At 45.5% G+C, this 21,569-nt stretch overlaps 1 protein-coding gene across 5 annotated transcripts in view; it reads left to right on the top strand.

Moving 5' to 3' along the window:
* Nucleotides 1-21,569, top strand: part of ABCC5 (ATP binding cassette subfamily C member 5) — an 80,361-nt gene that overhangs the window by 40,539 nt on the left and 18,253 nt on the right. For all 5 annotated transcript variants that reach the window (XM_045539784.1, XM_045539785.1, XM_045539788.1 and 2 more), the window contains 14 exons: nucleotides 1,026-1,097; nucleotides 3,314-3,438; nucleotides 3,544-3,616; nucleotides 5,223-5,426; nucleotides 6,514-6,657; nucleotides 9,488-9,590; nucleotides 12,114-12,298; nucleotides 12,702-12,848; nucleotides 13,132-13,261; nucleotides 14,580-14,733; nucleotides 14,816-14,944; nucleotides 16,759-16,945; nucleotides 18,645-18,734; nucleotides 21,023-21,212. In XM_045539784.1, the coding sequence (XP_045395740.1) occupies nucleotides 1,026-1,097; nucleotides 3,314-3,438; nucleotides 3,544-3,616; nucleotides 5,223-5,426; nucleotides 6,514-6,657; nucleotides 9,488-9,590; nucleotides 12,114-12,298; nucleotides 12,702-12,848; nucleotides 13,132-13,261; nucleotides 14,580-14,733; nucleotides 14,816-14,944; nucleotides 16,759-16,945; nucleotides 18,645-18,734; nucleotides 21,023-21,212 (1,933 nt within the window). The remainder of the gene's footprint in view (nucleotides 1-1,025; nucleotides 1,098-3,313; nucleotides 3,439-3,543; nucleotides 3,617-5,222; nucleotides 5,427-6,513; nucleotides 6,658-9,487; nucleotides 9,591-12,113; nucleotides 12,299-12,701; nucleotides 12,849-13,131; nucleotides 13,262-14,579; nucleotides 14,734-14,815; nucleotides 14,945-16,758; nucleotides 16,946-18,644; nucleotides 18,735-21,022; nucleotides 21,213-21,569) is intronic.

The following is a 21,569-nucleotide window of genomic DNA, read 5'->3' as shown; positions in this document are numbered from 1 at the left end:
GCAGGCACTTAACCTCATTGCTGGTGTCTCATTAGTCCTCAGAGCAGCGTTCGTCTCTGTGTGACCCTGACTGGCCCGAGCAGAGATCGAACCTGCGATTGACGTCCTCAGTACCACCAGGTGGTAGTCCTTCAAACTGCTGGAGCACGTCCGAAACTAGTTGTTCAAAAGACTTTTATCACCTGCCAGACACTGTACTTGGTTCTGCAAGGATAGCTCCTTCCCTCAAGGTGCTTGGAGTCCACTGAGGGAGACGCAGTATTAGTTTAAGTAACAAGGCCAGGATCACACAAGTAACAAGTGCCGGTGGAGTTGGGACTCAAATCAAGACCTGTCTGCCTCCAGAACCCATGCTCTTTCCCCACCACCACTCTTCCTTCCTTCCCTGGGAGGCTTGAGCCAGCACAGGGTTGCTAAACAAGTGTCTCTTTTAAACTCACCTGTCTTTGAAAACTTTCAACACTACCTATTGAGAACTCATTATCTTGCCTGAGGACATTCAGTTAATCACAGGCTTGACTTTCCACTTTTATGTAGGATTGTGGATATAAATATTCCTCAGATTCCTGGAGTTACCGTGCAGAAAAATGGAAGCAACAGTGCACTTAGTTTTTATGGAAAATAATTTATAGGCCCTGGAGAAAAATCATAGTAAAATGATTAAGAGTCTTGCCTTCTCTTCCCCAAAACAACGAAAACAAACAAAAAACATGGGTTACCAACAAAGTAGGAAAGGGGCTGAGCCTTCCTAAAAGTGTCTGTGGGATGCCTTAAAGTGTGTGGCACATTTAAGTTTTCCCAAGGGCTTCCGTTTCTGTACCTCACTGTGTTCCCCACAGAAACCCTACGTGCTGGGCAGCTGGCAAGGGGGAAACCAAAGCCGAGGGACTTGTTGGGTGGGCAGGATGACAGTCCCCATGGTGATGGACTACAGTTAGTGTGCTTTCCCTCAGAGACACGGCGGGCCTTAGAGACGAGCGGTCAGTAGTCTCAGTGACCTTCCTCTCTCCGTGTGCTTTGTCCAGGGAAAACTGGTTGGAATCTGCGGCAGTGTGGGAAGTGGAAAAACCTCTCTCATTTCAGCCATTTTAGGCCAGGTAAGATTTTTGTTATTGTCCTTGACATTTTCTGCTTCTTTCTCTGGATGCTGCTTAACAAAAGTCTTGGGAAAAATGAACTAATTTCCTGAAGAGCCGGGAAAGGTGGAAATAGCAGGAACCCTTGGTCTGCACCATGCTGCCGCCCCTTCCCCCACCCCGTTTCCACCCTTGACAGCGCTGTGTCTGGAAGGGGGCCCAGTGGACACCTGACGAATGATGGATTGATACCCCAGCTGGGATCGTTGTTTCTCGTGCCTTCTTTTATTCACCCTGTGTTTATGGAGTGCTGTAGGTGTGTCAGACCGTGTGTTGGGAAAAGGCAGAGATAAGAGATGAACAGACACCTGCGCTGCGGCCCTGCCGACACAGAGTTACACTAGAGCAGCAGGGCAGCCGGCACTGCCAGCCTCTGTCGGGGACAGGACGGTCAGGATTTGATCTGGAAGCGAAGCCCCACTCCGCTTTCAGCCTAACAGCTGAAAGGAGTCATGCCCTCAGGGGTTCGTGGTCCAGTGGGGGGCTAGGCCTCGTGGACACACCAGCATGTCACTGGGCAGTGAGGGAACAGTGCGCAGAGGGGCCCAACAGACAGCTGCCGGCTCTGGTTTATAGACTGAGAGGTGCAAGGCCACCCAGCTGAGACAAAATTGTCTTTAGCATGTTTTAGGACCAAATAGGAAAAACCCAGGATACCCATGTGCTTTTAAGCTTGATTAAATTAGCTTGATTTAGATCGTTGAGATCAGCATAAACTTGAGATTAACCCCTGAAAGGTGAGGTTCCCCTGAATAGAAATGAACAAATGAGGGCAGGAAGTGGAGAAGGGTGTCCTTACAGCCTCCAGGTTATGGAATATTTTCTTGTTTTGTGTGGCAACAGCTGTTGCAGTTGGTGAGTTGTGGCGCCCAGGGCATTGGAAGACTGCGGTCGGATCATGGGGTGTCAGCCCCTACCCCTTGCTCACTTCTGCTTTGTGACACTCTCCAGTGGTTGGGCCCAGCCATTGGTCTTTGTAAAAAGCAAAAAGCTTCCTAGGTGATTCTGATAATCAGCCGGATTTGCTTTGAGGGTCAGTGATGATAGACAGAGACCGGGGATAGGGGCAGAGGCAGAGAGTAGGTCAATTCCAGAGTGCTACTCAGCAGTCAAGTGCAATGCTCCTTTTCCAGCCGGTGGGTAGGCTCGCCGAGAGTTAGGTTGCAAACCCAGTGGGGCTTTGCTTCTGGATCAGATCCTGGCAGCCCTGTCTGATACGGAGGTGGGTAGTGTTGGTCCTCCCTGCTTCTTTAGAGTTTAATTCTTTGTTGACAGTGCTGCAGTGTGACGTGTTTGTGCGGCAGCAGCCAGGGTTGTGTTACCACAGTAGACCCTCCATGAATTCCTGAACACTTTGAAGTGCACATGAAAGTGCTTGTCACTTTGTGGGTGATTAGGTACACCAGTGTATGTGTGTGATGGTTTTTAAGAAGACATGCTTATATGTGTGAGTACTACACAGGCTGGTTGACAAAACTGCCTCAAAGTTATGGCATCCCTAACCCAAGACAAATGACTACTGTCAGTCCCAAAAGAAACAATGAAAGAGAAGAAAATGAATAAATCAATTCATGTCAATCACTGCGACTGGAAAGACAATTCAAAGCACACAGCTCACGTAGTCCCTTCATGTTGGAGGAGAACGTCCATCATCTTTATATGGATACTGTGTAATACTAGTTGATATCTAACCTGAAATTTTTTTCCCTTTGGTCCACATTTTATAGAAGTAGCTGATCTAGCCAACAACCTGGATTAATTGTGTAGATGAGTTGGCCTGCCTGCATCTTGAAGCAGGCACTAGCTGCAAATCCTTACAGCATCATCTCCAGGGGAATTCTGAAAGGGCCTTCTTGCTTGTGCTTGCTTCCCCTAATTAAACAGTTTGCAATCAGGAGGAAGTGTAAAATGGCAAATGGGCTGCTGAGTGATATGTTTGTTCATTCAAGTTATGGGTTATGCTGGGCTCTCATCACACATAAGCAAGGAGAACTTTGATTTTTCTTTGCTGCTGTAGCTCTCTTTGAAACAAAGGTGGGGTTTAGATTTAGGTTGAAAAAGCATCCACGGAAATTGCCAAAACTTGTAGATTCCAATGTGGAATGTGGGGGGATTCTGTTGGCTTAGGGTGATGGTTTTGAGTTATGATGCCATTGGATGGTGTCTGTCTCCCCTAGATGACACTTCTAGAGGGCAGCATTGCAATCAGTGGAACCTTCGCTTATGTGGCCCAGCAGGCCTGGATCCTCAATGCCACTCTGAGAGACAACATCCTCTTTGGGAAGGAATTTGATGAAGAAAGGCAAGGAATGCTTGGTTTCCATCCTGGCCGCGTGAGATGCAAGGCAGCCCGAGTCAGTAGGCTTCACTGCAGTGTGTCCCTGATGCTGTCTCTTGTGTCCTCCAGATACAACGCTGTGCTGAATAGCTGCTGCCTGAGGCCTGACCTGGCCATTCTTCCCAACAGCGACCTGACTGAGGTACAGGCCTTAATGCCCCTCACGGGGCAGCACGTTTAGCAGAGAGCGTTCTGGGGGATGAGTGGGAGGGCTGGGCCAGAGCCGTCTTCTAGGAGTGCATCTTAAATGCTTGGTGGAAGAACCTAACGGGGAGTTTTGCTTTCATTGGGGCTTTATGTTAGGAAAGCATTTATTCTCTAGGTCAGGGACATTAACACTACTTGCTTTAAGTATCTAAGTACTTCAGCAAAATCTCATTGTTGATTCAGAGTTAATGGTTTTTACTCTAATCAGAGTGAAACCACAAGTCAAACGTGTACATGTTGAGTTTCTTCCCTGAACTTCGCTTTGCCAACCTCCTTACTCAGATACAGTCTATAGAGAGCCCACTTCCATCAGAAGGACAGAGCCTTAGAACAAATCCATCTTTCTTTGGTTCTCTGCCCTGGAACAGTTTTCAGAGGTGTGTCTTTGTACTAGTTTGTGCTCTTTGGTGTTATAGCTTGCCTGCCATAAGCTGCCCTGGAGGTTTCTGGGACTGGCACCTTTAGTCAGCAGTCAAATCCCCAAAGCAGATTTGGTGAATGGCTTAATTAGTTCAGAGGTTCTCAAATCATGGTCCCCAGATCAGCAACATCAGCATTACCTGGGAACTTGCTAGAAATGCAGATTCTTAGGCTGCACCCCAGACCCACTGAGTCAGAAACTCAAAGGGTGGGGACCAGCAATCTGTTTTAACAAACTCTGGAGGTAATTCTGATGGAATGTCAAGTTTGAAAACCTCTGAATTAATTGAATTTTTTTTTCCTTTTTTATTCTCTCATTTTTCACTGATTCTTCCAATGAATGAATTTTTTTTTAAAGGCAAGATTTTCCAAAAATACAAAGCTAACAGGTGCCTGTTACGTGCAGCGACATGTGCAGAAACCACTTGGCACTGAGAATATAAAGGAATATGGCAATAATCTGCACCCTCAAGAAGTGTACAGTTAAAAGGATAAGATACCAAAACAAATAAATAGGCACAAAATAAAAGAACCCCCTTTCTTTTGGGTGTTGGTGGAGAAGAGGTTGGGGAAGTTTCAGAGGAGATGATGCCAGAACTGAGAGACACTCTGTAGGCAAAGGCATGACATTGTCGTGTATGTTCCTCATAGCACAGAGTTTGAAATGGCTTAAAGCCCAGGGTGTGGAAGGGGATGGGGCAGGGGAGGCTGAGAGCTGTGGGGGAGCTATGTGGCAAACGGTCTGATTTGTATGCTATGTTTGGGTATTTAAATTCCATTCCTGGGGACTCCTGAAGAGTTTTAAGCAAGGGTGGGACCTGGTGAGCTTTGTGTTCTGGCAAGATCTTTCTGCCATGTGGAGAATGGGTTGGAGGGGGGTCTCTGGGGGAGGGGTGGCAAGGCTGGATGTAGAATTCATTGGTCTCCCATGGTTGTGGGAGAGGAGGAGGCATCTGGGCCGACTCCCTCAGTTCCTGGAAGGATCGCAGTGGCAGTTCATCTGTGGGGAATTCCAGAGAAGAAGCCAGTTTGGGTGGGAGAGAGGAGAGGTGACTGGGGTGACCCCTAAGCGCCATTCCAGAGTTGGGCTGGAGGTTCACTGTGCTGCTGGGCTCCTGTAGATTGGAGAGCGAGGAGCCAACCTGAGCGGCGGGCAGCGCCAGAGGATCAGCCTCGCCCGGGCCTTGTACAGCGACAGGAGCATCTACATCCTGGATGACCCCCTCAGTGCCTTAGACGCCCACGTGGGCAACCACATCTTCAACAGTGCTATCCGGAAACACCTCAAGTCCAAGACGGTTCTGTTTGTTACCCACCAGTTACAGGTATGGTGCTTTCTTCCCTAGGCTGCCTACCGTGGCTTGTGGGATCAGAAACGGGGAGGTGGGCTTGGTCCAGGTATCTTCGTGGGGCAATTAGAGATTCCTGGAATCGAGTTTTCCTCGTCCCAATGTACCGGCTGGCCGTCTGAATCAGATCCTTGGAGCATTGTCAGCTTCTGCATATACATCAGCAAGGAAAAGAGCTGGGAGGAGTGGGCCAGAAATGGAATTTGGGTCTGAGCTAGTCTGGAAAACATTGTGTTAACATCTCCATGCAAGTGGGAACTGTTTTGGGAAAACAAGCTCTTCTCCCTCTGTCATTCCATGATAAGCAGCCACTTTGGAGAGCAGCTCAAGGATGTTGCCATCTGTTTCACATATGTTGTTGAGTTTTGGGGGCTGGCCCCCCATTCTGCCACAGAAAATCTGTAATTTTGTGTACTTTTGAGTGCAGTGAAAGAGTGTCAAATTTAATGCAAGCCTCATATGGCTCCATCAGCCGATTCATGTCAAAAGCTGAAGGAACTGCTCTTTATACTACATCACGAGGCACAATAAACTAAAGCGAGTTCTCAATCTTGGCACTCTTGACATGTTGGGCTCGATAGTTGTCTGTTGTGGGGGCTGCTCTGTGCATCCCTGGCCCCTATCCACTAGATGCCAGGACAGATGGTCCCCGACTTACGATTTTTCAGCTTTATGATGGTACCCATACAACCATTCCATTTTTCACTTTCAGCAGGTAGTCAGCAAATTACATAAGCTATTTAATCACACTGTTAGGTGATTTTGCCCAACTGTAGGCTAATGTAAGTGTTCTGAGCATGTTTAAGCTAGGCTAGGCTAAGCTATGATAATATTTTCAATTTATATTAGGTTCGTGGGGACATAACCTCCTCATAAGTCAAGGAGCATCTGCAGTACCTCCCCTCCCAATTGTGACAACCAAAAAATGTCTCCAGATATTGCCAAAAGTCCTCTGGGAGGCTAAACCGCCTCCTGTTGAGAACAACTGAATTAAGGTATGGGGTATTTGAATGCATTTGCACAAATATCAGCAATATTGTTTTGTCTCTGCCTTTGTCTCCAGTACCTGGTTGATTGTGATGAAGTGATCTTCATGAAAGAGGGCTGTATTACAGAAAGAGGGACCCACGAGGAACTGATGAATTTAAATGGTGATTATGCTACCATTTTTAACAACCTGTTGCTGGGAGACACACCGCCAGTTGAGGTAAGACTTGCTGGTGTTTGTGTGTGTCTCTTCTCTGTGCAAGGGAGACACAGCCATAGTGAGTGATGGAGAGATCTCGGCTGAATTCGGTGTCCGTGTCTTATTGGCAGGGGGTCTTGTTTTCTGGTGACCAGGCTGCTGTGCTCTAGTTCACATGCTGATTCTGCTCTAGGAGAGCAAGACTGTGGGGCTGATGAGCGAGGTCTTCTGTCACCGAGAACTTACTAATAATAAGACAATGACAGGGAGAAGGACATGGCCTGCGTGAGGGTGGAGAAGATGTGTGCTGCTGTTCTGCCATAGCTTAGTTTCCTGATTGAAGCATTATGAAGCTTTTTTTTTTTTTAAATAAACAAGTGAAGAATGTGCGAGGGAAGGGAAATTAAATATTGCATAGATTTGAAAATGCTCCATGTTTGGTTGCTGACTTGGCACTGAACGTTAACTAATACCTACTGTGTTCCAATTATTGGATTAGGTACTTTATAAGATATCATCTATTTAGTCCTTTTAACAGAGCTCCATGGTAAAATACAATTATCCCTCACTTTTACAGGTAAGGAAACTGAAGCTCAGAAAAGTTAAGCAACTTGCCAATAAGGGTGATTTGACTGCAAAGCGCTCTGTCTGTCTGCCACCCTGCCTCCTGTGGCAACACCAAAAGATGGCAGCTTCCCAGGTCACTCTGGGCTCTGTTAGGCACACACAGGGGCACACTTGGAGCTGGCAGAGAGGTGGTTGTTCCTGCTTACCATCTGTGCTCTCACCCGCGGCTCCAGGGGTGCTCTCAGGCTGGGCTAAAAGCTACTTTCTTGGCTGCCAGGGCATTTTGACATCTAAGGGATGAAAACAAAGAGTTGGGACCTCTTCTGGGGAGTCTTATTTCAGTCTTTGGGTTTCATCATGTTTGATTTCAGGTATGGTACAACTAACTGTTCAGAACTGATGTATTTTAGGCCTTTTGATATAACTCAGACATTCCAGGTCTGTTCTGTAACTTCCATAGAGGCACCCTAATCCAGATTTAGATTTTAAGAGAGTCTTTTCCTGTGACTCTCAGGGTCCTTGGGACTCTTTGGATATTTCCTCATCATGTAGACATGGAGGGAAAATGAGAGGGAAAGAAGCTAAAATACAAAATGTCCAAGGAGCAAAGAACACTGAGAGTCAGCGTGTTATAGTGGAGGGACCATACTTTCAGTATGTCATGTAACTTCCCTGAACTTCAGTTTTCCTCATCTTAAAAATGGGGATGGTATCTGCCTCTTGGAGCTGTTTCATTGATTAAATTAAATAATATGTAATGTGCTTACCCTGGAAAGAAGTGGTGAACAAATGGTAATTTTCTCTTTAGAGAGTGCATTTATTCATGCACTACGGTAAGTATAAAATTTAGAGCCTTGTCTTGTGTTCTAGATGTGGCTATAAATTTTATATTATTTTCTTTTTTCTCTTGTTTTAGAAATGAGGTCATGCTCTGTTGCCCAGGCTAGAGTGCAGTGGCATCGTCACAGCTCACTGCAACCTCCAACTCCTGGGCGCAACCTGTCCTCCCGCCTCAGCCTCCCAAGTAGCTGGGACAACAGGCGTGCGCCACCACGCCTGGCTGATTTTTCTATTTTTTTGTAGAGACGGAGTCTCACTATGTTGCTTAGGCAGGTCTCGAACTCCTGGCATCAAGCAATCCTCCTGCCTCAGCCTTACAAAGTGCTAGGATTACAGGCCTGAGCCACCATGCCTGGCCTCAATTTTGTTATTAATATCTTTTTTTTTCACTGTCAGTTTAAAAAGTCCAGTTGGAAAGCCAACTGGGGGCATGAAGCTAACTATGACATAGAATTAAATGCAGTGAACTATATTAAGAGAATTTCCTATATAAAGATATAAAAGGAATTTGGAAAGGAGAGCATTAAGTAGTTTCTGTTGTCTCAGGTTTAATCTGGTGACTGTTTATTGAGTCCCTGTGTGCCCTGTTATGGACAGGTCTTGGTGGTAGGGCCTGTGTAGGTTATAACCATGTGGGAAACATTATTTCTGTCCTTGAGAGACTCACAATGTTCTAGGAAAGACTGATGCTTTTATGCTGTACAGGTAACAGCAGGTCACATACGTTGCAATGTGCTATAATAGAGATACTAAGAGTGCCAGGGGAGAACAGGGGAGCTTTGCAGGGGAGCCTCATGAAGAATGTAAGGTTTGGATCCATCTGAATGGGGACAACTGGGACGAGGGGAGGGGCATTCCAAGTGGAGGAACCAGCGTGGACAAAGGTACAGAAATGGGAAATTGTGGTATAGCATAAGGAATGGTGTAAAATCCAGTGTGGCTGGAGGGTAGGGGCCATGGGAAACAGTGAAATAGGAGAGGAATGGGCAGAATTAGGCTAGGGATAGAATATGGAGGTCCTGCAAAGCCAGGCTGAGAAGTTGGGGTTCATCTAGTGGTAGCAACGGGAAAGGATCAGATCTATGGATTTGATTTAGTGATGTGGGAGCTCAGAGATAGGAATGGAAATGACTCCAGCCCTGACACTTTGGGCAACCTGGAGTGGATGAGGACAGAATAAAGGCTACTGTGCTGGAAGTTTAGTGACTCTGGAGAGAGCAATGTCAGTGGACTTACAGGGTAGGAACCCAGATCTCAAAGATTTGAGGAGGTGTGGAAGTACACAGAGTGAGTGTAGGTGGCTCTTTCAAGAAGTTGAATGTATTTCTTCAGCAATAGCAGCTTGATGATTCTCTAATACGTGTCCTGTGGACATTCGTCGGGATGGGCATCTGGGGGGCCGTATCGTGACTGGAGAAACTTTTTTTTTCTTTAATATTATTAGATTAATTCAAAAAAGGAAACCAGTGGTTCACAGAAGAAGTCGCAAGACAAGGGTACCAAAACAGGATCAGTAAAGAAGGAGAAAGTAGTGAAGCCAGAGGAAGGTAATGACTTTCTTTTTTTTGAGACTTTTAGCTTTGTCATTAAAGTTTATCAGAAATTATGCCATGCAGTAATTTGTGATCTTTGCTAGCATTATATGTTATAGAGTATCTGGTCTTATATTTCTGGAATAACAAAATTCTTATATGATACTGGGAGACCATGAGACACCTTCTGTTTTCTTAAACAGACTGGGGCAAGGGCAGTGCGAATGACCTGTGATTCTGTGCTGGCTCTCCCTGTGTTGGATGGGGTCAGGCCTCTGCCTATTCAGCTGAGTCATCCAGAGCAAGGAAGAATTGAGTGGTGGCCTGAGGGATACCCCTCCTTCCTGTAAGGACACCTGTGTCCTGTGTTAGAACAGTAGACTCGTTGCCTCCCCCTTGCCTCCCCCTTGCCTCCCCCTTGCCTCCCCCTTGCCTCCCCCTTGCCTCCCCCTTGCCTCCCGCTTGCCTCCCCCTTGCCTCCCCCTGACAGCGTTGCCCAAGGACTCTGGTGACAGTAGCAGACAGAGGTTTTTCCTGCTTGGCTTTTCCTATCTAAAGCCCTTGGTGCTGTTACCAACAGAAACAAATCTTGAGAGTTAAGAGAACCTATTTGCAGCAACGTGGGTATTTTCACCTTTGTGAATTTTAAGCAGCATGTGTGCAGTCTTGTTTTTTTTTTTTTTTTTTTTTGAGACAGAGTGTCACTTTGTTGCCCGGGCTAGAGTGAGTGCCGTGGCATCAGCCTAGCTCACAGCAACCTCAAACTCCTGGGCTTAAGCGATCCTACTGCCTCAGCCTCCCTAGTAGCTGGGACTACAGGCATGAGCCACCATGCCCGGCTAATTTTTTTTTGTATATATATTTTTTAGTTGGCCAGATAATTTCTTTCTATTTTTAGTAGAGACGGGGTCTCACTCTTGCTCAGGCTGGTCTCGAACTCCTGACCTCGAGCGATCCACCCGCCTCGGCCTCCCAGAGCTAGGATTACAGGCGTGAGCCACCGCGCCCGGCCTTAGTCTTGTTTTAAAGCTTTCTTTTGGTCACTTCACCTCCCTTCCTGACCCTTTTGGATCCAGAGACTTTCCGGGGCTTACCACTGCTTTGGGGATAGGCCTGTTTTCACTTCCTTGTCCTTAAAACTGCAGCAGACATTTGGTATGAGCAGTTGACCATTCTGATTCACCACTCTCTGCCTCCTTTCTTACCTTAAAAAAAATAAATGTGAGGTTGTTCAAGTGTGATTTAGGACATATCCCCCCAAAAAAAACACAGCCTGGAAGCCTAAGTTTGTTAGTTCTTGCCAGAGGCAATATAAACCAGCATATCATTAGGGAACATTTATTCTCATCTACATAGCCATTTACCTGGCTGTCACAACTCTTAAAAAGTACTCAAGGCTTGGGTGGCTTATTCTAAGACTTAAACATTGTTTGTGATGAAGAGGCACAGGCTTCCTGTATGGCTGTTTCTCTGTATTCTTGTGTTAGCATCAATCATCAGACCAGGGAGACTCGAGGCCATATCTTTGAACCTTTTCTCTCCTCCAGCAGCCAGCTAGTCACCACCTCCTTCTGCATTTACCTTCTGAACGCCATCCCACTGCCACTGCCCTGGTCTTATCGTCTCTCACCTACAGTGTTACAGCCGCCTCCTTTCAAATCTGTCTTTCACAGTCAGTGGGGAGATCCAGTTAAAAGCAGGACACCAACCAACTTACTGTCCTGTGTGGAGTCTCTCGCTAGCCTCTCATTTTCAAAGCAGTGCTTTCTAATCTTTTTCCTGCTGTGGCGCACATAGAACATGCTAGTATTTGTGTGGAACATGGGGAGGCATGGAACAGGCTGCTGGCTGCCAGAGGCAACTGTCTGCCAGTGTCAGCCGTCTCAGCCCAACAGGAGTCCAGTCTCCACACGCCATCACCCTTTCTCTTGAGAAGTTCTTGTTCGTTCAAATGCCTTTATCCTCTGACCACAGCCTGTTTAATCAGCCTCATCATATTTCTTGCCACTCCTTACGTGTACATCTGTTCCAGCTGTGCTGAACTGCTGTGCTTGTCTGTACATACTGTTCTGCTGTTTCACCACCTCTGTGCCTGTGCTCATGTAGTTTTCTCTGCCTGCCGTCTCCCCATCTGGTTGACTCGGCTTACCTTTCCAGAAGCGATACAGACTACACAGAGTCTTCCCCGATGCCTGCCTGCTATCCACCCCCACCCTGCCAAGCAGGTCAGGCATGCCTCCTTGGTGTTCCCATGCTGCCCTGCATAGTTCCATTCTTTCACGTAGCACATTTTACTATAATGATGTGTTTATCTGCCTGTCCTGCCAGACCATGGTAGGCTTCTCAGCCAGGTCCTCAAGGACAGGGACTTGGTCTTAATCCTCTTGACTGCTCCTGGGCCTGGTTCATGGTAGGTGTTTGGTAAATGTCAAATGGATGAACAAATGCTTCTGATATCTAGAGCCCTGTGAAACCATAGGCTCTTTTTGATTCTGCTGTTCTCTTCTTACTAAGTTTGTTTCTTTTTTCCTTATGTAGGGCAGCTTGTGCAGCTGGAAGAGAAGGGGCAGGGTTCAGTGCCCTGGTCAGTGTATGGTGTCTATATCCAGGCTGCTGGGGGGCCCCTGGCATTCCTGGTCATTATGTCCCTCTTCATGCTGAATGTGGGCAGCACTGCCTTCAGCACCTGGTGGTTGAGTTACTGGATCAAGCAAGGAAGTGGGGTAAGCTTACTCATCAGGGGGCAAGCTGTATGTGTACGCATGTAGCTGTGTCTCCATATTCCCTCACTGTTCTTAGGGAAACTGTTCTAGTGTTCACTTAAAAGAAGCAATGAAGAAGGATTTTCCAGGATGAAAAGATGAGTCCCTAATGTAGCCTCACAAGACAGAAAAAACCCGTGACCACCCCATGGGGCAGTAGAGCATGTCAGTAGGACTCGTGCGGCTCTCTGCTCTCGTCCATTAGAGAAGAGAGAGGAGGTGGGCATAGCCTGCCTTGTGTGTGCCGCAGCCAGGTCCCAGGGTCATTATTCCCGTACCTTGCCCTTGAGTTGAGAATGGCCCCGAGCAGGGGCTCTTGGCAGTCTTTAGGAGTTTTGTCTCATAGAGCCTTGCCTCCAAACAGAACACCACAGTGACGCGAGGGAACCAGACCTCCGTGAGCGACAGCATGAAGGACAATCCTCTCATGCAGTACTATGCCAGCGTCTATGCCCTCTCCATGGCAGTCATGCTGATCCTGAAAGCCATTCGAGGAGTTGTCTTTGTCAAGGTATGCAGTGGTGGGTGGCCTCTGCTCGTCCTCCCTGGTGGCTGTGTGCTCAGGCTCCGGCATGGCATCTCCCAGGTTTATTCCAAGTAGGGGACTCCCTTAAGGTAGGATGGCCCTAGCTGAAAGGACTTGTATCCTGTTAGCCTCAGCCTTTTCTCACCACATCCCTCCTGACCACTTGCACTTCCCCGGCTTTGGAAGTGGGTGTCCTGTGGAGTGGTTACCTGGATGACAGGAGCTGAACCACCCCTGAGCCCTCATCACTGTGTGCTTGGCTCCTCAGGGCACACTGCGAGCCTCCTCCCGGCTCCACGACGAGCTTTTCCGAAGGATCCTTCGAAGCCCTATGAAGTTTTTTGACACCACCCCGACAGGAAGGATTCTCAACAGGTTTTCCAAAGACTTGGATGAAGGTATTTCACTCTGATCCTCTTTTATGCTCGGACCACAAACTGGAGCTCACTGTGCTTTGAGCCTTCCTAGGTGGCTCCCCAGATGTGCAGATCTATCCATCCTTAGATTCTCAGAGCACAGCTGCTGCTGGTGTTTTCACCGGGAACATTTCATCTAAGTTTTCATTGTCTTATTTGACCTGAAGACAAGTTCAGTGGATTGAGTTAGCAGAAAGGCTTTGGACCAGGGGCACCTGGGACTCCAAAATACACTTTTACTTTGAGGCAATGCATTGGTTCCTGGACAACTACAACCTCTGACAGGTTTTCTGGATGTTGCATGAGCTGTGCCTGTAGCAGAACTTAAATACGGTGCTCTCCACAGCCCAGAGTAGTAGTAGTGTCACCTGACATTGATTGAGAGTTACTGTGGAACAAGCAGTGTGCTGAACATTTATGCACATTAGCCTAACCCTCACAGCAGTCCGGTGAGGTGGGTGGTGTTTCACTCAATGAGTACTTGAGAAAGCTGGTATCTAGAAAGGCTAAATAACTTGCCCAAGATCAATGGCTAATGGGGAACAAAGCTGCAAAGCTAATGTTTTTAACTACTGCCCTGTGGCTGCCTCCGTGGAAGGAGTTTGTTTCAGGTGTTGATAGGCCATTGTAAGGCCATGGCCAGAGGTTACAAGGAATCGGAACCATCCCTGATACCAGAACTGATGGATATTACATTCCCATTCCTGTTAAACACATGCACGTGCACACACATGAATGGAAAAAAGAAAGGAAAAAAGTCAATGGTATCAACATATCTGAGATTTGCATGAAAATACTTTAGCCAAAAGAAAAAGGGGGTGGGGTAGGGAGACAGCTGGAAAGAGATGAAGAAAAGTTGATAACTACTGAAGGGTTCATACTCTTTCCTTGACCTTTGTGTATGTTTAAAAATTTCCATTATGACAATTTCTTAAACCTTAGCAGCAGTTTATTGGTATTGGTAAGAATACAGATAATTTTTGCTTTCTTTTTTGCATAGTTTCTAATATTAACATCTTACAACTAGCATGTATTACTCTGTAAAGGGGGGAAAATATTTAAAAGGGTTGAGCAGCTAGTGAACAAAAAAAAGGAAATGGAGAAAGAAGATCACTTAAATTTTCTTGGGACAAAAAAAATTAGAGCAATTCTAAGTTTCTAGATTTTTCTTTGATCATACTGTTTAACAATATCGTCATAAGCTTCAGATAGGAATTTTGTGGAACCTCTTTTTTCAGTTTCATTTTTCTTGGTTTTGGATCCCAACAGTCTGACACTTGTTCCTTTATGATTTCCCCAGTGGACGTGCGCCTGCCATTCCAGGCTGAGATGTTCATCCAGAATGTTATCCTGGTGTTCTTCTGTGTTGGAATGATCGCGGGAGTTTTCCCGTGGTTCCTTGTAGCCGTGGGGCCCCTCGTCATCCTCTTTTCAGTTCTGCACATCGTGTCCAGGTAGACAGAAAGTGTTTATGTCCGCAGTGCAGAGGAGAAGGCTGAGTCTACCATTATGACACAGAGCCCGTTCTCTTTCCAGGGTCCTGATTCGAGAACTGAAGCGTTTGGACAATATCACGCAGTCACCTTTCCTCTCCCACATCACATCCAGCATACAGGGCCTCGCCACCATCCACGCCTACGGTAAAGGGCAGGAGTTTCTGCACAGGTTAGTGCTGATGGGGGCCAGAGGCCTCGAAGGGGAGCCAGCATCCCAGCATTTAATAAGAGTCTAAGAGGCCCTTCAAGGCCAAAGTTGGGATTATAAAGCTCATTAACAAGGGCATCAGTGATTTAATGGAGTGGTCTCTGATTAAAATTCAGTTGCTTGGTGGGACTCCCTTCTGGGCAAATGAGAAGACAGAAACACAGATTTGGGCCAAATGCAGTGTTGTCTGCCTGTAGTCCCAGCTGCTCAGGGAGCTGAGGCGGTTCTCTTGAGCACAGGAGTTTGAGTCCAAGCTGGGTAACATAGCGAGACCCCATCTCAAAAGAAATAAAACAAAACCAAAAAGCCCACAGATTTGGAGTCTATTGGCTTTTGGTTCTGGAAAACTATAGTCAATAGAGTTTTGCCTTTTTTGTTTTTTCAAATAGTAAAAGATAGTCATTGATATTAGACTAGCATTTTATTTAGCCAATGAATATTGTTTATTTGTAAAACTTATGTACATAATCATTGTGGAGATTTATATTAACAAGAATTTGGAATTAACCAAAATGTCCTTCAGTAGAGGACTGGTTAAATAAGCTGTGGTATACCCATATAGTGGAATATTATGTGGCCCTTAAAAAGAACGAAAGAGCATGCTACATTTGAGTATGTGTTCATATGTATAGCATTTGGCATGTCTCTGAAAGGATATGAAAGAAACTATTAGTTGCCACTGGGAGGGGGAACTGGATAGCTGGAGGACAGGTGGGAGCGAGACTGACTTTTCATGGTAAACCTTTTATAACTTTTAAATTTTCTATCCTGTGTTTGGAATATTGCCTATTCCAAAAGTTAGGTAATTATTTAAAAAAATAAATTATTTTCAAAATGTTAAATGACTCAAAAATACTTCCTAACTGTAGATGAAAAAAAGTGAAATGTACTGAATATGTACATGTGTGTATAGATATGGTAAATTTAAGTCCCTTGAAAAAATGCTGAGAGAAAGTGCAGCAGAATATTAACTCTGGTTTTAACTGGTTGATGAGATTACTGGAATTTTACATTTTCCTCTTTTTTGTTGCATTTTCTGAATTTTCTCCCAAGAGTACATATTTTATTACAAGGAGGAAAAATGATTTTTTAAAGTGCAGTACATCTGTCCAGCAAAACCTCCTGCTCTGGAGTTCTAGTTGTACATGGTGTCCTGAGCCTTCAGATGGGTGTGACCTACTCTCTAGGGCCTCCAGTGGCAGCCATGTCACACCCCTTCAATAGCAAAGGTCCCTTGAGTCTCTTTTGCTGTGGGTTGGCTCTCTTCTCCTGGTTCTTAACTCCATGGCCATGAGGAACAAGGACCATTCTGCCCAGTGGTGGTGTGTCAGCACATACATGCAACTTTCCCATATTCACTCAGAGTTTCTTTTTCTTGGCCTTGGACCATTTCTGCTATTTGCACTTGTGACCTTTCTTTGAGCAAATGCCCGCTGCCCTAAGACATTCTTGTAAAGCTTAGCACCAGCCTCTTCGTTTGGTCTCCTTCCTTACCTATGCTTTCTTTATACTGTTAAGGTGGACGTTTTTCCCTAACATTTTCAATATGGGTTTTGGTTTTTTTTTGAAAGAGTAGCTAAGAATAGAAAAACTCATGTCCTCTTCTGTGTAAGGCCCAGCATACTTCCTGAAGTTTCCATGTAATTCTCTCAGTTAGAAACAGGAAGTACTTAAATGTTTGCCCTCCATTCTGTGATTCACTGAAGCTTTGCCTTCGTCCCCGAGCAGGGTTGTGCGATACTTCTTTGCCTGTGAGTATTCCGTCTTCCTCCTAGGTACCAGGAGCTACTGGATGACAACCAAGCTCCTTTCTTCCTGTTCACGTGTGCGATGCGGTGGCTGGCTGTGCGGCTGGACCTCATCAGCATCGCCCTCATCACCACCACAGGGCTGATGATCGTTCTCATGCACGGTCAGATCCCCCCAGCCTACGCGGGGCTGGCCATCTCCTACGCTGTCCAGGTCAGTCTCTGGGGCAGGGGCATCTTCGCTTGCTTGAGTCCTTCCTGTGCTGGCGTAGAAGAGGCATGATGTGGGGGGCTCCACCCTAGCCATCGCTTCACCTCTGGACCCCTAGAGCCCCTCCTGCTCTGATCCGACAGTAACAATCTGGATTTGACAGGGCAGGGAGGGGTGGAATCTAGGAATAAAGCAGTTGAACTCTGTTGCAGGTTTAAGAAATAGGTGCTATTTTCTTCATAAAGAAACATGATTTTGAAAAGAGTTCCTTAGTTGTAGTTTTCTGTATCCACTACATCTCATCTCTGGCCTCTTCCTTGTCTTCTAAAAAATGCTATTAATATATCCTCAATATGCTTCTTATGTGCATTTTCTTTTCCCAACACTGATTTTCCCAATACTGTTAAATATATAAACCTTCTGGCCCCTAGGCATGATTGAAGGTCTTCAAGTAGCTGAAACAACAATTGAGAACTTGAGCACTGACTAGATATTTGAAGATGTTAACACATTAACTGCCATGTGAGTTGTATTTAACTCACACTAGTTTTGAGCCCGGGGCCTTGTGAGGCATGTGTAACTGACACATCTCTTCATCTTGGGAGCTGAGAGAACTATTTTTCAAGTTGCATGTAACTGACGCACAGAAAACAATTAAAAAATAAGAAATTTGTCATTAAATTAGAAAGGATTGTTTTGTTTTCAAAGTTTTTATTCTATTTTCGTAATAAAACATCATGGCCCCAAGGAAAAAATTTTTTTTAGTGTGACAGTCAATGTGTTAAGTCATTCTTAATTTTTTAAGATAATGGTATTGGAGTTGTATTTTTTCTTTTTTTTTCTCTTTTTTTTAACATTAAAGATCAGGTAAAGAGTTGTATTTTTAAAGAGTCTTTATGTGTAAGAAAGCTGAAAGCTGAAGCATTTATGGATGAAATAATAGGTTATCTGGGATTTGCTTCGAAATAATATGAGGAATGAGGGCAGGAGTGGGTGGGACTGTAATAGGATTGGCTGTAAATTGATCATTTTTTGAAGTGGAGTTCTGGTACCTGGGTGTTCATTATACTACTGTTGTATGTGTTTGACATTTTTCCATATGGGAAAGATAAACAAGTAGCCTAAGGAATCCCAGAGGTTTGTGTTCACAGATATCCAAAGATGTCTGCCCACATTTGCAGACTGGCTTGACGACTGGGTGGGAAGACAACACACAACATGTGCAGTGTTTTAGAATCCCCAGTATGAGGTGCACAGGGGCTCTGCATTCGCTTTTTTCCCAGCCTTATATCTCTTATTTGACTTGCCTGGAAGCATTTTCACTAGTTGCTCCCACATTAATATCTCCATTTGTTGTGACTGCCACAAACAGGTTCAGATACAAGTAGGAAGTCCAGAAGTTATTCAGCTGCAAACATGTGTTATTGGAAATTAAAGATAGCCTTTGGGTGTGAGAAAGTGCTGCCAGCAGCACCTCAATGCCACCTGCATTCACTGAGCACTGCAGTCAGTGCAGGGTGACAGGCATTGTCTTAAATGTTCAGAGAATGACTAGGTCCTAAAACCAGCTGCATGTGCCCAGTCCTTATGACTGAGGTGTGGTCCTCTAGATGAAGGAATTTTTCTAGCATTGGCCTGGCGTGTTTGGCCTGGTGTGTATTGCTAATGAATTCTTTCTTGGATTTCTGATTCCCATTATCAGTTAACAGGGCTGTTCCAGTTTACAGTCAGACTGGCGTCGGAGACAGAAGCCCGATTCACCTCGGTGGAGAGGATTGATCACTACATTAAGGTCAGACTGCCGCGGGCCTTTCACTGTGCTCCGACCCCTCCTGGGGTCGTTTTACCCTTTGCTGTCTTGGTGGATGTGCAAGGGAAAGGCCTGTTTCCTCTGCCTGTGTTACCCACAGAGGAGGACCAGCAGTCTCTCCACCGTGCTTGGAATGGAGAAAAGAGTACCATAAAGGTTTCTAAATATATTTGTAAATTGTGTCCAGTTGAGAACTTACGTTCATGGGTTCATTTCTAGAATGTATAGAATCTTGTCGGTTCAGTTTAGCTGATGAATGTAGCATTTTCCTTACAGTATTTAAAAACCACGTGTTTTCATTCTTACTCTAGTCCAGTTCTTAACCAGGGATGCCGTCAGGATCCCCTACTGAGCTTTCAGCAGAGACAGACGTGGCCCCGTCTCTGGAGATTCTGATGCAGTAGATTGGGGTGGGACCCAGGCTTCTGCAGTTTTGAAAGCTTCATAGCTAATTCTAAACCACATTCACAGTTTAGAAACTAGTACATCTCGTTGATACTGAGACTATCTAGCTCTTCCCACCTAGCTCCAGAACGCTTTCAGTCTTGCCATGGGATAGCATCTTGTTGGTGTCCTACCTGGAACTCTTAAAGCAATTTCCTATAGAAAGAAGCAGAGGCATGGGCAGTTAGGATTCTCAAATTTAACTCAGATCTCAAGAGTTACCTATTTTGTGAACTGCCCTGAGACTTTACCAGCATTTATGTCATTGTCTATATAGGAAGAATACATTATGAGTTTCCAATAATTGACTTAGAAACATAGTTTTGAAAATTATTCTTTTGGTTGAGAACTGAGTGTATGTAAACTGCATTTTCCAATAGAGACGTGCTTCACTGATTTGTTTTGACAGTGAGCTTCATTAGTTGTAGGATATTTCTTTTTCTTTTGAGACAATCTCGCTCTCTCGCCCTGGGTAGAGTGCAGTGGTGTCATCGTACCTCACTGCAACCTCAAACTCCCGGGCTCAAGCGATCCTCATGCCTCAACCTCCCAAGTAGCTGGGACTACAGGCGCATGCCACTTGCACCCAGTTAATTTTTCTATTTTTAGTAGAGATAGGGTCTCGCTCTTGCTCAGGCTGGTCTTGAACTCCTGAGCTCAAGCAATCCTCCCACCTCGGCCTCCCAAAGTGCTAGGATTATAGGTGTGAGCTACCACACCCAGCCCGGTTGTAGGATATTTCTTAAACTTACAAATGATTGTTTTCAGAAAAAGTAGCAGGTAGCTATCTAATATATCTGGTAGTAGCTGTTCTTTATGTTTAGACATTAGCCTCTTTGCCCAGTGTTCTGGTGTGTAGACAACACATGTGTGTACATATGGGTGTGTGGTGTTTGAGTTAATATTACTGATGGCGAGAATCTCAGGCTGGAGGGGTTAGGATTATGGTCAGTGGTGGTACAGAGTGGACTCTTCTCAAACCAGTCAGATTTCTGATGACTGCCTGTTCCAACACAGAGTCCTTCCAGCTTGGAGTTTTAGACTTCAGGCTCCACTCCCCGAATCACTGCAGTCTTTGGCCCTAACTTCCCGATAAGGCTACTATGCCATGGCTAATTGCCATGGAGTTTTAACACATGGTGAGGTGTGACTGTTGGTGACAAAATTACCCAAGCAGTTATATCACAGCATTTTAAAGCTGTGTCACAGCGTTTTAAAGCTGGACTGGATTTCCAAGATCATGTAATCCAGTCCCTACAATTTGCAGATAAGAAACTAAGACCCAGAGAGAAATGACGTGTCCAGGTCACACAGCTGTTATTACAAAACTGGAATTGTAAGTCTGTGTCTCCTGGATTGACCAAGACATGTCAAAATGCCAGGATCGGATTAGATGTTTAATAAATGTGAGTTTCCTTCCTTCGGGTTTATGCCAATGGTAATCAAATGGTAGAATCCTATTTCAAGTGGAATATTTTGAAAGAATTCCAATAAAAACTGCTGTGGTTGAAGAGGGGTGGAAGGCCTCATGCCTCCACTTAGTCTCCCTTAGCCCCTGAGGCATGTTTGTGGAAGAATTCCTTACGACAGAAGGCAGTTTGAAAATTACTGCCCTCCCTAAGCTGCTGCCAGTAGCCATTGTGCTCTGTCTCATTTAATGAGGATAAGCATTTACTGCCAAGGGATTCTTTCCTTGCAAGGAGACTGGGTGGCAGCTGCCTCTGTGTGGCTGCTGTGTTTGTCCTGGTTTTACTTCTCTGTGACAGAGACTTGTAGCTCCCCAGCAATCTGTGGTCAGTCTGAACCGGCCACTTCTGTCTCCCCAGACGCTGTCCTTGGAAGCACCTGCCAGGATTAAGAACAAGGCTCCTCCCCCTGACTGGCCCCAGGAAGGAGAGGTGACCTTTGAGAATGCAGAGATGAGGTACCGAGAAAACCTCCCTCTGGTCCTGAAGAAAGTGTCCTTCACCATCAAACCTAAGGAGAAGATCGGCATTGTGGGGCGGACAGGATCGGGTAAGGATGTGCAAAGCCCTCTCTGGAGAACCCAACGGTTCCAGAGAATGTAGCAATTTATGGAATATCACTTTCATCCCTTCAAACCAGATCCCTTTTAGATTAGTATTTAGTGTCTCAGGCCCCTCCAAAACTAATTTTCTAGGTTTATTTTTAACCCTGCCTTGATGACATTTAATGCTTTTTCCAATCATAAATGTATACATTATCAGTGCAGAAGACTTGGAACATACAGCAAAGTGCCAACGGGAGAAGCACCCCAGAACTCCACCTGCCAGAGATAAGCACTATAATGTTTTGGTGGATATCTTGAGGCTTTTTCTGTTAGCACACATGTTGACAAAAATGTGGTCATTT

Source organism: Lemur catta, chromosome 1 (assembly GCF_020740605.2).
Source record: "Lemur catta isolate mLemCat1 chromosome 1, mLemCat1.pri, whole genome shotgun sequence".
Taxonomy (NCBI): Eukaryota; Metazoa; Chordata; class Mammalia; order Primates; family Lemuridae; genus Lemur; species Lemur catta.
Note: the sequence above shows the minus strand (reverse complement) of the source record. Positions and strands in the feature narration are given on the sequence as shown.